This window comes from Lontra canadensis, unplaced genomic scaffold (assembly GCF_010015895.1).
Source record: "Lontra canadensis isolate GAN:19392208 unplaced genomic scaffold, GSC_riverotter_1.0 scaffold25, whole genome shotgun sequence".
In the NCBI taxonomy this organism is placed as follows: Eukaryota; Metazoa; Chordata; class Mammalia; order Carnivora; family Mustelidae; genus Lontra; species Lontra canadensis.
In genome coordinates, this window is record NW_022631019.1 from 1,937,916 (window position 1) to 1,951,503 (window position 13,588).

The window sequence follows — 13,588 nt, forward strand, 5'->3', positions numbered from 1 at the left end:
GGCCGGCCGAGGGGCCAACCTGGGGCACGGACAGCAACAGCGTCCCAGAGGCTAAAGGCCCGGAACCTAGCTCCAGAGTACGTGGAGCCCACCTTCCCCCAGCACCCCCAGCCCCACGGGGCCAGTGAAGGCCACTGTCACTGCTTGCCCTGCTCACTTGCTTTCTCCGCCCCACGGCCGCTGTGACCTTCTTGTCCGCTGAGCACAAAGTCCCCCATACCGTGAGCTCACCCCTCAGACCCCGGGGCGCTCTGGGCTGCCACCCACCAGGACAACCGGCATCATCCCCAAATGTCACACACCATATGCACCCACAGCATGGCCCTCTCCCTACTGTGCCCACGGACTCCCTGAGAGTGAGCGTCGACCCCACCCTGGCCACCACCCACCGCGCTCCGGGGCCCCGCCCACACGCAGACCCCGAAGGCGCCGTCGAAGGAAGAAAAGCAAGAACGCACTACAGGCGGACAGGGTCGGGGGTGGCCAGGCCCTCGCGGGAGGACAGAGCTGGGGTGTCCCCAGACGGAGGGATGCAGAGGGCGGCACAGCCACAGAAACGAAAACGGGAAAGACAAAGATACATGACTATGCCCCAAACCGAGAAGGGGCACTCCCGGGGAGGCCGGCGGGATGCAGGGGTAGTGGGGGGCTGCAGAGAGAAGCCAGGGGGGCAGAGCCTGCTTGGCGGGCGTGGAGCTGGGCTGTGGGCAAGTGGTAGAGGAGGGGGCCTCCCCTGCTGGGCTGCATGACAGGGTCTCCCTCCCCTGTGTCAGGAGGGTCACCTCCAGCGGCAGGGCACAGCCCCATTCCCACCACGCCTCTGAGGGGGCAGCACAGACAGCAGACAAGGACCCCAAAACCCCCCGCCGGAGGCCGAGGAAGGACACGGCCCAAGCAAGCACGGGAAGGACTCACGCCCAGGCAGGCGGAGCTCAGGAGCCAAAGCCGGGCTTTTAGACCCACGTGTCTGACACCCGCCGTGAGACCCAGGCGACCCCCGTGTGGGAAGAAGCGCCAGGTCAGCAACAGACACGGGGAAAACCTGACCCGTGGCCGTGAACGGAGGCTGGATGGGCGCCCTGCAGACAATTTAGAGATTTCCGAGCAGTAAATGTGTCCTCTACTTAACATTAGTGTATTTTCTTGAAACACCTACTATGTTCCCAGGGCCGGGGCCAGGGGTCTCCTGGGGACCGTCCCTCAGACTCAGCTTGGCCAGGCCTGTGGCCACAGGACCTTCAGGAGCCCTGAAGGAGCCGCCTCCCAAGAGTCAGAAATACCAGGGCCGGTGCAGGTGACCCGGGACGGGGGCGCCCACAGGGTCCGCTGCCGTGGGCGGCCGCGTTCTCCGAGGACCGAGCTGGCAGAGGGAGGGCCCGAGCCAGGGAGTCCCACGGGGCTGGAGAAGACTCCCAGGAACCATCATGCATGCATCTCCCTCTGCCCCAAACCCCCGCCAGCTCCCCACGGCCCAGATGCCTTAGCAGGCAAGGCCTGCGCACACGCGTTCTGTCTGGTGTGAGTCGGTGGGTCAGAAACGGGTTAAGGGCACCTGGAGCGACTGCCTTCGGCTCCGGTCATGATCCTGGAGTCCCGGGATCGAGTCCTGCGTCAGACTCCCTGCTTGGCAGGAAGTCTGCTTCTCCTGCTGGCCTCTCTCCTCTCATGCTCTCTCTCTCTCTCATTCTCTCAATAAATAAATAAAATTTTTTTAAAAAAGGAAGAAACAAACAAACAAACTCGGGTTAAGCTCCAGGCCGGGCGATCTGCACACATGGACACACTCTTCTCAGCGACCTTCATTCCGCCAAGTGTCTGCTCCACGGCCCGCCTGAGCCAAAGCCGGACCCGCTGCCCGCAGCAGCCCACCCGCAGGGCTGATGGGGTCCCCGCCCGCCATCTGAACCACGAAGGAGGAACATCGCCCTCCCTGGTGTGCGGAGTAGGGCTGGAGGCGCTGGGACGGGGGCAGCTCAAAAAGCACCCCCGCTGCACCAGACCTTGGGGCCTTGGGGTGACACAGGGTGGGTCTACCCACATCCCCAGAACCAAGGCTGGTGGGGCCCCAAGGGGCGTCCAGTCTGCAGGATGGTGGATTTGGGGAGCACAGTCCCCAGGGTGAAGGCAGCACGTCTGGACACCTTCCTTCCTTCCCTCCTCCCTCCTTCCTTCCTTCCTTTTCAAAGATTGGTTGATTTTAGAAAGAGAGCACACAGGTGTGCCTGCACACTCATGGTTGGGGGAGGGGTGAGGGTCCCGTTGAGCATGGAGCCTGACACGGGGTTCCATCTCATGACCCATGAGGTGACCTGGGCCGAAACAAAGAGTCGCACGCTCGACCGACTGAGCCACCCAGGCGCCCCGGACACCTATGGCATCTTAACGCCGGCCATGCTCTCTTACAGTGGGCGCCACGAAACACCTGCCCTTGGCTGGACCTCACGTGACCCTGCTGCAGGAGCAGGGGTGGCCCCTGTCCTGGGACGGGCTCACTGTGGTGATGGGGCTCCGCTCCCCTGCAAGCACCGGGCTTCTGCCCATGTGGGCCCGGGACACATCCCCGAACTGCCACGTGGCTGGCCCATGGGCCCTGCTCTTCTCTTCCCTAAGCAGCTGCCTGCTGGGGTGGCCTCAGGCGGGGCAGGTGTGATCCGGGCGTGCAAGTTTCTCCTGGTCTCTGGGCCACCCCCACCCCGCAGGCTCTGAACACACGGCCTAGCTCACCAAACGTGCATGTGGCACAAATGTCAGCCTTCTCCCTGGCACCTCTGCCCAAGAGCCCCACGAGCCCCACGTGCGTTCTGTAGCTCCAGCAGGCCAGGGCCAGAGGGACCGACTCAGACCCAAGGCAAAGCTCCTGGCCTGGGCCCTGCTCTCTCACGGTCTGTCCCAGCTGCTCGGCCTCCTACAGACTTCCCGTGCCGATGCCTCTGGCTCCCATCCACTCCCTGCCATGAGGGCTGGGCCCAGGAGCAGGGGAGCCCCATCCCTGTGCCAGCGCCCCCTTGGCATCCCCAGAGGAGGGGCAGGGCTGTCTGCTGGCTGGGGCTGAGGGCACCTCCTGGCCAGGCCTGCAGGCGAGCTCAACCCCTCCCTGCAGCCAACAGAATGTTCAGGATGGAGCCTGGGAGGGGTCTCTCCGGGCCGGAGCTCCTCCACCACAACGGGGGATCAGCCCACCACCGAGGTATGTGGTAGGTGTGGGGGCCCACGTGAGCTCCCAGTGCGGGGCCTGGCTCACAGAAACCTCAGAGAGGAGCACCTGGGTATGGGTTGGGCCTCTGCCTTCGGCTCGGGTCATGATCTCAGGGTCCTGGGATCGAGCCCCACATCGGGCTCTCTGCTCAGAGGGGAGCCTGCTTCCTCCTCTCTCTCTCTGCCTGCCTCTCTGCCTGCTTGTGATCTTTCTCTGTCTGTCAAATAAATAAATAAAATCTTTTTAAAAATTTAAAAATTTAAAAAAAAAAAAGAAACCTCAGAGAAGCCCGATTGAACACAGGCTCCCAGTCCGACCCCCGCAGGTCCGCAGGTCCCCGGCTCCCAGGTTCGGCAAGGGAAGCAGTGGCACCAGCACCAGGCCCGGTCCTGCCCGTGGCCGAAGCCACCAGGCCAGCCAGAGACAGGCTGTGTGCTACACAGCCCAGGGGCCCAGAAGCTCTCCTGGGGCTGCTGGGGCACAGACAGCAGGGCGGAACCCCAAGCGGACACACGCGTGTTCCCAACGGTCCGGCAGCAACCGGCCTGGGAAGCCAGCACCAGGCAGAGCTGGGGCTGCACCCGGCACAGAGCGCCTCCGTCCACCATCTTTAGGGCCTCAAACAATGCTGGGGGGTGGGGGGAGCCCAGACAGAGGGGGTGACGGTGAAGACGGCACTGTGCACCTCAGGGTGGCGGGATGAGCACCGTGGCTCGGGGCAGTCCTCAGTCATCAATGAAGCCACAGGGTAGTGTCTCTGAAACCTCCCCCAGGTGCTGGCAGAGCCGCCCAGAGTGGCCGGGAGTGGGGCCCTCAGTGCCCGCCTCCCAGCAAGGGGAAGCTACAGGATGGAGGCCACGTCCCTGGGAGCCCGGGGGGCAGGACAGGCCCTGGGTCCCTCCTGCTTGGTCCCTCCATCCTGCTGGAGGCCTGCTGGCCTTCAACCCAATGCCAGCTGGAAGCTGGAGGCCGGGACCCCAAGCCCCCAGCCCCACCTCCCCTCGTCCCAGACCCGTACCGCAGGGAGGCAGTCACCCCGGCCCCGGGACCCCGCGTTGGAAGGCAGAGCCGCACGGGGGAGGAGCACATGCTCAGTGTGTGGGCCGTGGGCCGCGGCTGCCAGCGTGAGCGGACGGTGCGTGTGTGCAGGCGGACGTGCAGGCACTGCCGCGGCTGTGAGCACCGCACACGCACGTTAGCGGACAGGCACGTGGTGCACGTGTGTGAGCACGAACATGTGTGTCCAGTGCCCGCATGTGTGTACGTGAGCCCATGTGTGCATGAGCACGTGGTGTGGGCACATGTCTGAGGGTGAGCGTGTCAGCACGTGGGAGACCATCCACGTGTGAGTGCGTGTGACTGCGCACACACACAGGTCCGTGTGAGCGTGAGCACGGGCGTGGACCGTGCACGCACATGTGAGGCTGTGACGTGGGTGAGCTCCCTGCGTGGACAGCCTGCCGGCCAATGCACGAGTGTGCACGAGCGTGCAAACGTGCCTGACGCAGCACCACGAGTCTGGCTGTGACTCCACATCTGGAGACAGCTGGCGGGGTGAGGGGTTTGCTGCAGAGCAACACGGCCCCCAGCAACCGTGAGGGCGTCCACGTCCACAGCGAGGACAGGACAGCCAGAGCGCTGGCTGTGCAGATTCCCACGCTGGGCGCGGGGCTGACGCGTCCGGAACGGAAAAGGAAAAGTGAACCGTGAGGCAGGAAGGCAGAGCAGCCGTCCCTGGGACCCCCAGCCGCCTTCCTGCTACTCATTCCCGCAGCCCCAGGATCACAGAGGAGACGGCCGTGTCCCAGGAGGGAGGAAGAGCTATAGGGCACGCCTGCGAGCTGGTCAGCAGCCCTGGCTTCTGTCCCGTGGGCCCACCACGTGGCCCATCCCAGGCTCCTGTGACAACAAACCACGTCAATCCCCCCACACTCATGTGAAGCCCTCACAGGCCACAGATCTCCCCCAGCCGGCCTGGCATGCCCTGGGCGGTAAGAAGCCACGAGCGACCACGCTAGGCCAGGACAGCCTGTGGGGAGAGCTCTGGATGGCCGCCCTACAGTGCCCTCCGCAGGCCGTGGTCGCCTCTGAGGGTCAGCTCCAGAGTCAAGGGCAAGGCTGTGCCCCACACAGCCCGGGCACACGTGGGGTCCTGAAAGCCCAGCCACGGCCACACCGTGTAGACCTAGTTCCCACTCCATCCACACGTCCAGAATCCAGCCACTTCCCACCGCGCTCCGCCACCCCCCGGGACCAGGCCCGAGCTGGCTCCTTGACGGCCCAGCGTCCCCTCTGCCCCTGCAGCAGACCACGTCCCTCCCCCAGCCAGACCCTGCACAGGCTTCCTGTCCTCACCAGGGCCCCGGGACCTCAGAAAGGGACCTTACTTGGAAACAGAGTCTTTGCAGGCATGACGAAGGCAGGGACTGAGCTCACACGGATCCCGGCAGGCCCCGCTCAGAGACAGAGGAGGACACACGGGCAGAAGGGGGCTGAAGCAGCCCTATGCCGGGGAGCACACGGGACCAAGCAGGAAGGCTCCCCCACACTGGGATGGCACACCGCCGCCCTCCAGAGAGCCAACCTGAGCTGTTCCAAGTCCCGCCCAACCCCCCAACGACCCCCCCACCAGCCAGACGCCCCTCCCCCGAGAGAGCGGCCGTGGGCTGGCACAGAACCACCGTGTGCTTGCCCACTTGTCCGCCGCCACAGCACCGCAGCTCCGCTGGAGGGAGGGCCAGTCCCGGTCTCTGTCACCGCCACTCCTGCGCCTGAGCACAGTGCAGAGCTCGCTGTCAGACCTGCACGGACGATGGTCCCGTCGCTCCCCGGCTCCGTTTCCCACGCATGCCTTAGAGGCACTGTTTATTTTTTCAACTTTGTTGTATCTTTTTATTCCTTTCTTTTTAAAGAAAGGATTGCTTTGGAAAATACTACATAGCCTTTCTCAGGAACCCACAGGCCACATTAGCATGTTAAATGCTCTGATAAGTCCTGCAACGTCGGAACCTGCTTCATTGCGCTTTACGAGGAGCTTCCCAGACCACAGAACCCCTTGCCGTCCCACGTCGCAGATGCGGCTCCTCGCACCTGCTCAGGGTCTGCCATCCGTCCTGCAGCCTCCTCAGATGCCCGGGGCTCAGGCTGCACAGACTTAGGGCAAGAGCCACGGGGCATCTTCCTGTTACCTCATTCCTGGGTGCCTCCAAGTTAGGGTCTGCAGGCAGCACCTTCACGCTCAGGCTCCTTTAGATGGGGGGGAGCAAGGGCCCTGGGCAAGGGGGTGTCCAGGAAAGCCACACCCCACTGAGAGGGACGTGGAATTAAGAGAGGGGCTGGGCGGGAATCGGGCACCCCAACAGCAGAAAGGGTCAGCGCCCAGCTGCTCGTGGGGCACGCACATACCACGCAGACCTGAGAAAGCCCCCTGGTCACCAGGCAATGCCGCCCCACCCAGGCAGCCTTTTTCCTTTCTGGTCACCTCCAGGTCACCCATGCCGCTGAGTGCGTCCCTGAGAAATCACAGGGACCCTCAGAGGCTTCCTGTCATTCTCTCACACAGCACGATGTCTGCTCCGCACTCCCACATGAGCCCACGGGGCCCTGACGGCGCCCCCCACGTGGCTATGGTTCCAGGTCACGCGAAGCCGAGGATGTCTCACCCGGCTGGGGCCGTCTGCAGCAGGGGGCCTGCCCCCGGCCCAACCCAGCCTCCTGCATCTGCAGACAGCCTGGGCTGGGACAGGGGGACGGTGCCGGAGAGGACTGGAGGAGGGGCACAGGGATGGGGAAGGGCCAAAGCGGAGACTCCTGACCCCCAGGCCCCTCCACAGGAAGTGGGCGTCTCTCCCAAGTGGGGGCCCAGAACCCCAGCCACTGCTCATACTCAGGAGTTCAGAGGGCCCTGACCCAGCCTCCAGCCCCAGTACCCACACCCAAGCCAGCAAGAAGGGGGCCAGAAGCAGCCCCCCAGACTCTCAGCTGACACTGCAGGGCAGGGCTTCCCAGGGGATGGGGGTTCTGGTCACCCACTCCGTCTGGGGCAGGAAACAGAGTGACTGAAGACTCTGCTCACATCAGAAAGCCCACTCTGTGCTCTGGCCACAGGGACAGCACTCCCACATGGGCTCCTGCCTCCCTCGGCAACCCCCGAGACCCTGCAGGCCTGCCAGGCCCCAGCTGAGAAACAGCCATCCCTGGGGGAGGGGGCCCAGGCCCAGGCTCTGCCCCACGTGACCTTCTCTGGCCCTCCCTCCCTTCACAGGCCAGTGACCCACACACTGGAGGGACAAGCAGGTGTCCCAAGAGGCCGGGTCCAGGCCTTTTCCTTCAAATCAAATCCAGACACAGAAATAAGTAAATCCTGCACTAAAATGTTTTGTTTTTTTTTTTTTTAAAAACAAGAAAAACTAAGCCTCAAGTTTGGGATACACGTGGGAGCCTGTCCACGTCTCCAGGCTGATGGGACAACCGGGACCCTCAAGGCCAGGCCCTGTGGCCGAGACACCCCCATTTCCTCACCACCCCAGCCCTGTCCCCAGCCCAGCTCCTCCACCTCCGCAAGGCCAAGGCTGCCCCAGCGGCTTCAGGTCTCACCTGCCGGCAATCTCCCTGCCCCGCAGCCCTGTGCCCCCCTCCTACTAGCTGGTGAGGCCGAGGCAGAGCCAGCCTTCCTTCCTGGCCACCAGCACAGGCAGACAGAGCCGCAGGCCAGGCCAGGAGCTCATGCTGAGCCAGCATGCAAGGAGAGACTGGCAGGGCCATGGACCTGTGCCAGATCGGTCTCCCATCCCTGAAAACCCAGCATTCGGGGCCTGCCTCCGACCTGGCCTCCCGGAATGCGGCTGGCCCTTGGACCCTGCTGCTCCTTGACAGCCCCGACCTGAGAAGGTCGCTCTAAGACACAGGGGAAACCGAGAGCCTTCCGACCCCAGCTCAGAAGTATGGAAGCTGGGAACGTTGCAGTACCAAGCTTGACCCGCACCCTGGCTCCCATCTCCTTGCCCATGCAGTGTACACACCCACTACTCCCCCAGCCCGGGAAGCCAAGTGCAGAAGGCCCCCCACCCCAGGCCGGCCATGGGGTTGCGTGTTCACGGCCCTCCCCAGGCATAAAAGGCCGTGCTCCCCAACCCACCCCGTGCCATAGCCCCTGCCTCTTCCGCCTGTCCCCACCGCTCACCGGATTACTAGGGCTGCCTCCAGCAGGCCTCAGGAGCCGTGTCTCAGTGGAAACCAGGGCCCTCAGCTTTGACCTCCACCCCACACCCCCAGTCAACAGACTCCTTTGTTTTCCTAGAAGCCAGAAGCAGGGAAAACACACAACCCCCGGATCAGAGGGGGTGGGAGAAGCACTGCTGCAGGGGCCAGGGCCCGGGGCACCTCCCGCCGGAGGGTCAGCTGGCCGGTGTCCAGGCATCCGCCCTGTCCCCTGAGCCTCTCCTGCCCACGAGGGAAGCCAGGGCTGCTTCCTTCTCCTCTTCCCTCCTGCTCCCTTCCTGGGGAGAATTATTCATTTCCTCTCCCAGAAAAACAGCACCAGCATCCTTCTCTTCCCTTTTTCCCACTGGAGTTTCTATAAAGGCGTCTCTGCCCCCATTCAGAGGCTCCCATGCTGCCTGTGTGTGGAGGGACCCAGGGGCGGAGAGACAGGCTGGAATAGAGCCCCTGAGGTCCAGCTCCTGTCCCAGCATGGGGCAGCTGGGACCCCCAGCCACCCCTGCTGCATGGCCCCATCCCTCACGTCAGGGCGAGCCCTGTCACTGTTTCAGGGGAGGCCAGACCTCTGGAACCACCTCTCTAGGGAAGGGATACTGCCACCTCCTATCCCATCAACCCCAGCTGCCCACCTACCCGCACCACACCCACCTGCCGGCCCACCTGTGCCACACCCACCTGCTAGCCCACCTGTGTCTACACCCACAGGCCAGGAACAGCTCCTCAGACACTCCCTGCAGCCGGACTCCAGAGCTGTGAGCCCCATTTAGTTTCTGAAGCAGAGGCTTCGCAGTGAGGCTCGTGTGTGCGGACACACGGCTCCCGCTCCCTCGCATTCTACCAGGACCCCCCTCCCAGGGAGGCAGTGGCAAACCTCCATGAAGCAGAAGGGGAGACCGCGGCCCAGGGCACCAGGACGGGAGGCAGGACAGGAGCTACAGTCTCACAGATAACAGTCCACAGAGGCCAGGGACCCAACGCCCAGCCCAGGGCCCACTCGGGAACAGAGAGGAAGGACCCAGAGCAAGGCCATGGCTATGGTGGGGCAGGACGTCTCCATGACGGGACCCTGGAGAGGCAGCTGAGCCCACAGACAGCAGCGCGTGGCTCAGGGCCACCCTCAGACCCCCTCCCCATGCCGGGAACCTAAGCACTGGTGGACAGCCTCACACCCTCTGCTCGGAGCCCCCTGAGCCATGTCCCCTCAGACACGGCCTTCAACGCACGGATTCGGGGTCAGGAAGGGGCACTCACGGGAGAGGCAGCCCTGGTCACCGGGCTGCTGGCTCCAGCCTGGGCAACACCTGAGCACGGTCTGGGCCTCCATGGCGTACACCTGCCTGTAGCTGGTGTAGTAGATGGTTCTAGAAAAGAAGGGAGACGGGAATCACTCACTGTGCAGACACAGTGCTGGCGGCATCTCCCGACGCCCCGGGCCCTCACCCCACCCGTCCCTGTGCCGCTCCTCTGGCCCGTCCCGTTTCAAGCTCAGCAGGTTGAGGCTTACAGGTGGGTGGAAGGTCTGTGCCCCAAAGCAGAGCGGCACCCACGTGAAGAGGGACAGCAGGAGCGGCGACAGGCGACCGGCCCGCAGCCAGCAACAAGCGCCCCGGCCAGCTCTCCCGGGGGGTGGGGCGGGTGCTACCCCGCTCCCTCTCCACCCCAGCTGCGGGCCCAGCTCCCCACATCTGGCTCTTATCACCAGGGGGCCTGACTCGAAGTGCCCAGCTTAGGAACAAGCGGGGCTTCCTAGGGTCCAGCGCTGGGCGGGCTGCGACCCGGGTGGTGCCAATTCAGACCCCAGGCTCTCAGCCCACCAGGGCACAGCAAGACGGCCCTAGGGCATCCGTGAGGGACCCCTTCCCCACCTGAGGAGCATAGGGCTGAGCTGAGGAGACAGGGTGACTGGGAGAAGCGCCGTGGACAGCAGCAGAAGGACCAGAGCGTGACCAGCACACAGCCCTAAGATCAGAGGGGAGCGGGCGGGAGGGCCTCTCGGGGAGGCCTTGGACCCGGGCCGGTTCCCTCTCAGGATGGGAGCAGCTCCCACGAAGGCTAAGCAGAGAGAGTGATGGAACAAGAGAAAGAGAATGCCCCGTGGCCACCTGCAGCCTTCGGACCTGCAAGCCTGTGCCACCACTGTCTGTAGGAACGGTCCCCAGCAGCCGTGGGGTCAAGGACCCTGGAGCCCCAGGAGCAGCCCAAGGGCCCAGACCACTGTTTTCAGGTGATGTGACACCCTTCCGCTCGCTGGGGCTTGGCCCTGGGGAGCCATGGGAAGCCCAGGGACCCCACAAACAAGCAAACAAGGCCACTTCCCGGAAGCATGAATTCAGGCGCTCCTGCCGCGCACGGCAGCTCGGGAGAGCTCTGCAAAAGGCCACTTTGGCAGGACATGAATCCACTCGCCTGGAGGGAAACGACCACAGCAGTGGACAGTTTTTGGCAGAGCAAACAGTGTTTGGGCCCTTCCATCGTAAATATTTATCCCTCTCCCAGGGCTACGTGCCGCTCCTCATGGTCACCCGGAGAACAGAGACGACCAGACCATCTGCCACCTCCCCCCCCACCCTCAGAAGTTACAGACCCTCCAAGACAGCGGGTGGGCCTACTGCCCCCTCAGGCCCCAAGAGCCAACCCCTCGCTCCGCTGCAGCCCACATGGGACGGCTCACTGGGACACGCTCACAGAGGCGGGCAGGTGCAACAGCTCGCAGGGGACACATCACGGGGACTCTGGCCCAGCCAGGGAGCTGGCTCACAGCAGGGTCAAGGGCGACGGGGGCACGGGGGTGCCGGGCTTGTGCACACATCTCCACCTTGTGCAGGCCCCTCGGAGCGTGGGCCACAGGGCAGGACACCTGGGGGACAGCCCGGGGGAGGGGCTCCATAGGGCTCCTGGCGCCTCCAAGCGCTCCTTCCTCCTCCCTTTGCATGGACCGTACCCCACAAAGGGGCAGGGGCCTTCCACACAGCCGGGGGCTCCTCAGACCTGGCATGGCCCGTGCTGGCTGCTGATTTGTCGGGAAGATGGTCCCAAGGCACTAGGAGAGCCGCCCCGGACTGGCAGGTGGGGAGCAGGGAGCCGGGGGTGGGGGGGGGCAGGGCCCGCCTCCCAGGGAAGCCGCAGCCTCTGTGCATTCCAGAAGGAGGAAAGGGAGTGCACCAGCTCCAGCGGCTGCCCAGAGGACCATCTGGACGAGGCACTGGGGCAAGTGCCCGGAGCCAGCACGCGGGGCTCCCCTGAGGGATCACGGGAAGGGACACGACCCATTCACAGCCAGGAGCCCCACAGAAGGGAGGTGGGGCCAGGCCCAGTGAGTGCTTGGTGCGGGTCTCAGGAAACCCCACAGGACACCGCAGTGGTGAGACAGATCTCATTCACATGGAGTGGAGGGCTTGGGGGGACAGCCCATGCAGGACGGGGAGAGCGCCAGCTGCACTGCAGGCCAGGAGACCCCACAGACCTCGCCCCCAAGCAGGCCAGGGACCCAAACTGTTCCTGCTGAACCCAAAGAGAGGGTCCCAGAGACCTGGAGCTAGGGAAGGTGGGCCTCTGCCCTGGAGCAGGAAGCCTGGCAGAGACCCCACAGCCCCTGCCCCAAGTGACGGACAGCAAGGACCTCCCAGGCAGGGGGACTTTTCTCCCACGCCCCCAGGTACCCCACCAGGACACTGAAGGCACCCAGATGCTTTGAAAACGCTGTTCCCACCCCACCCAGGCTGGGGGCCTAGGAGCCAGCGATGGGGAGCCTGGGGGCTTCTCAGCAGAGCTACCCACCCGACTCTCCAGCCTGGGGGCTACGGTGCTCCCGGCAGCCTCACCGCTCACGGTGAAGTGGTAAGCGGCTCAGGGGACACAGCCCAAGCTGGGGACACTGCACAGGGGCCTTTCTGGGGAAGCACAAGGGGAGCCGTTTTCCTTCTGCCGGGGTTTCTCGGCCCCCAATAGTCCCGCAGGATTCCAGCCATCCCGAGCACCAGAGGACCTGGAGCAGCGTCCCCAGCCCCTGGGCTCACCTGAGGCAGTGGCCACTGTCCCCAGACACCACCAAGCTCCCAGGAAGGGAGTTCACACCCTCCACGGACACCACGCAGGCCACTCCCGAAGGCCTCACTGCAGAGCTGGACACCACACCCCATCCGAGGCCTGTTCCTGCCTTCCCCACACCTAACCCGGAGGCCTTGCGGCTGCCAGCCAGGGGAGGGGCCCGCGCTGAGGCCCCACCACCACCCCGCTTTGCAACTGCGCAGATTCCAGAGCCCGAGTCTGTAAAATGTGGAGAGGTATGCAAAGGCACTCCTTAATTTGATTTTGAAATAAAATCTTGAGCAATAAAAGGTCTTGCGCCAGCTCCTCTGGGAATGAGGCCTGGGCTCGGCCTCAGCAGCCCCGCAGAGCCTAGCAGGCTGGGTGCCCCGCTTTGCACCTCTCGTGTGGTCCCCGCCTCCCCCACAAGACCCCGCCCGCCTCAGAGCCCCCTCCCACAGAACCCCCTCCTCCTGCTCCTCCCTGCAGGGCCCCCACTGCTCCCAGAAGGCCCTGAGATCAGGACAGCCCTCCACCCTCGTCACCCCGCTCCCACGCCGGACTCGGGGACCCCAGCACATACCTCCGCTCGTGGCGGACGCACCACGCCTGCCGCCCGCAGCCCACCTTCCACACGGGCACGGTCCGGCTGAAAGCCTGCACACAGGGCTGGGGGCGGCCCACCACGGTCAGCTCCCGCTCAGCACACACGTGGGGCCTGGGATAGAGGACAGACGTCAGCGCCCTGGCCACCAAGAGCCAGCGGGCCCCAGTCCTCCTGCACACTCACGCTGGGGTGTGGAGCCGTCGGAGGGGGGGTCCCATGGCCCCCACTCCCCCCTGGTGGAGCCCTAGGCCCCACGGCAGGCCCCGGCTCTAGGGTGTGGGCCTCAGAGGAAGAGGGTCCTGTCCAAGGGTCCTCCAGGCACCCCCATGCGGCCCACAGGGGTGTTCTAATCCTACTGACCCCAAAGGATAGATACCACGGCCCCCTTGAACAGGGTACTGGGGGGCCCGTGGGAACAGTGGCTTCAACCCGGCGTTCACGGGACTCGTGTTCTAGGCCGCCTCGTCCCCAGCCATGCAGGCCTCAGAGATGGTCCCTGAGCTGCAGGTGCCAGGCATGTGGCTGGGTGGGTGTGGGCT

General features: G+C 64.6%; 1 protein-coding gene across 1 annotated transcript in view; it reads right to left on the reverse strand.

Moving 5' to 3' along the window:
- MEGF6 (multiple EGF like domains 6) overlaps nt 1–13,588 on the reverse strand; it is an 81,737-nt gene that overhangs the window by 64,793 nt on the left and 3,356 nt on the right. The window contains exons 2-3 of the mRNA XM_032863218.1: nt 13,026–13,160; nt 9,668–9,777 (exon numbers count right to left, since the gene is read on the reverse strand). Coding sequence (XP_032719109.1) covers nt 9,668–9,777; nt 13,026–13,160 — 245 coding nt within the window. The remainder of the gene's footprint in view (nt 1–9,667; nt 9,778–13,025; nt 13,161–13,588) is intronic.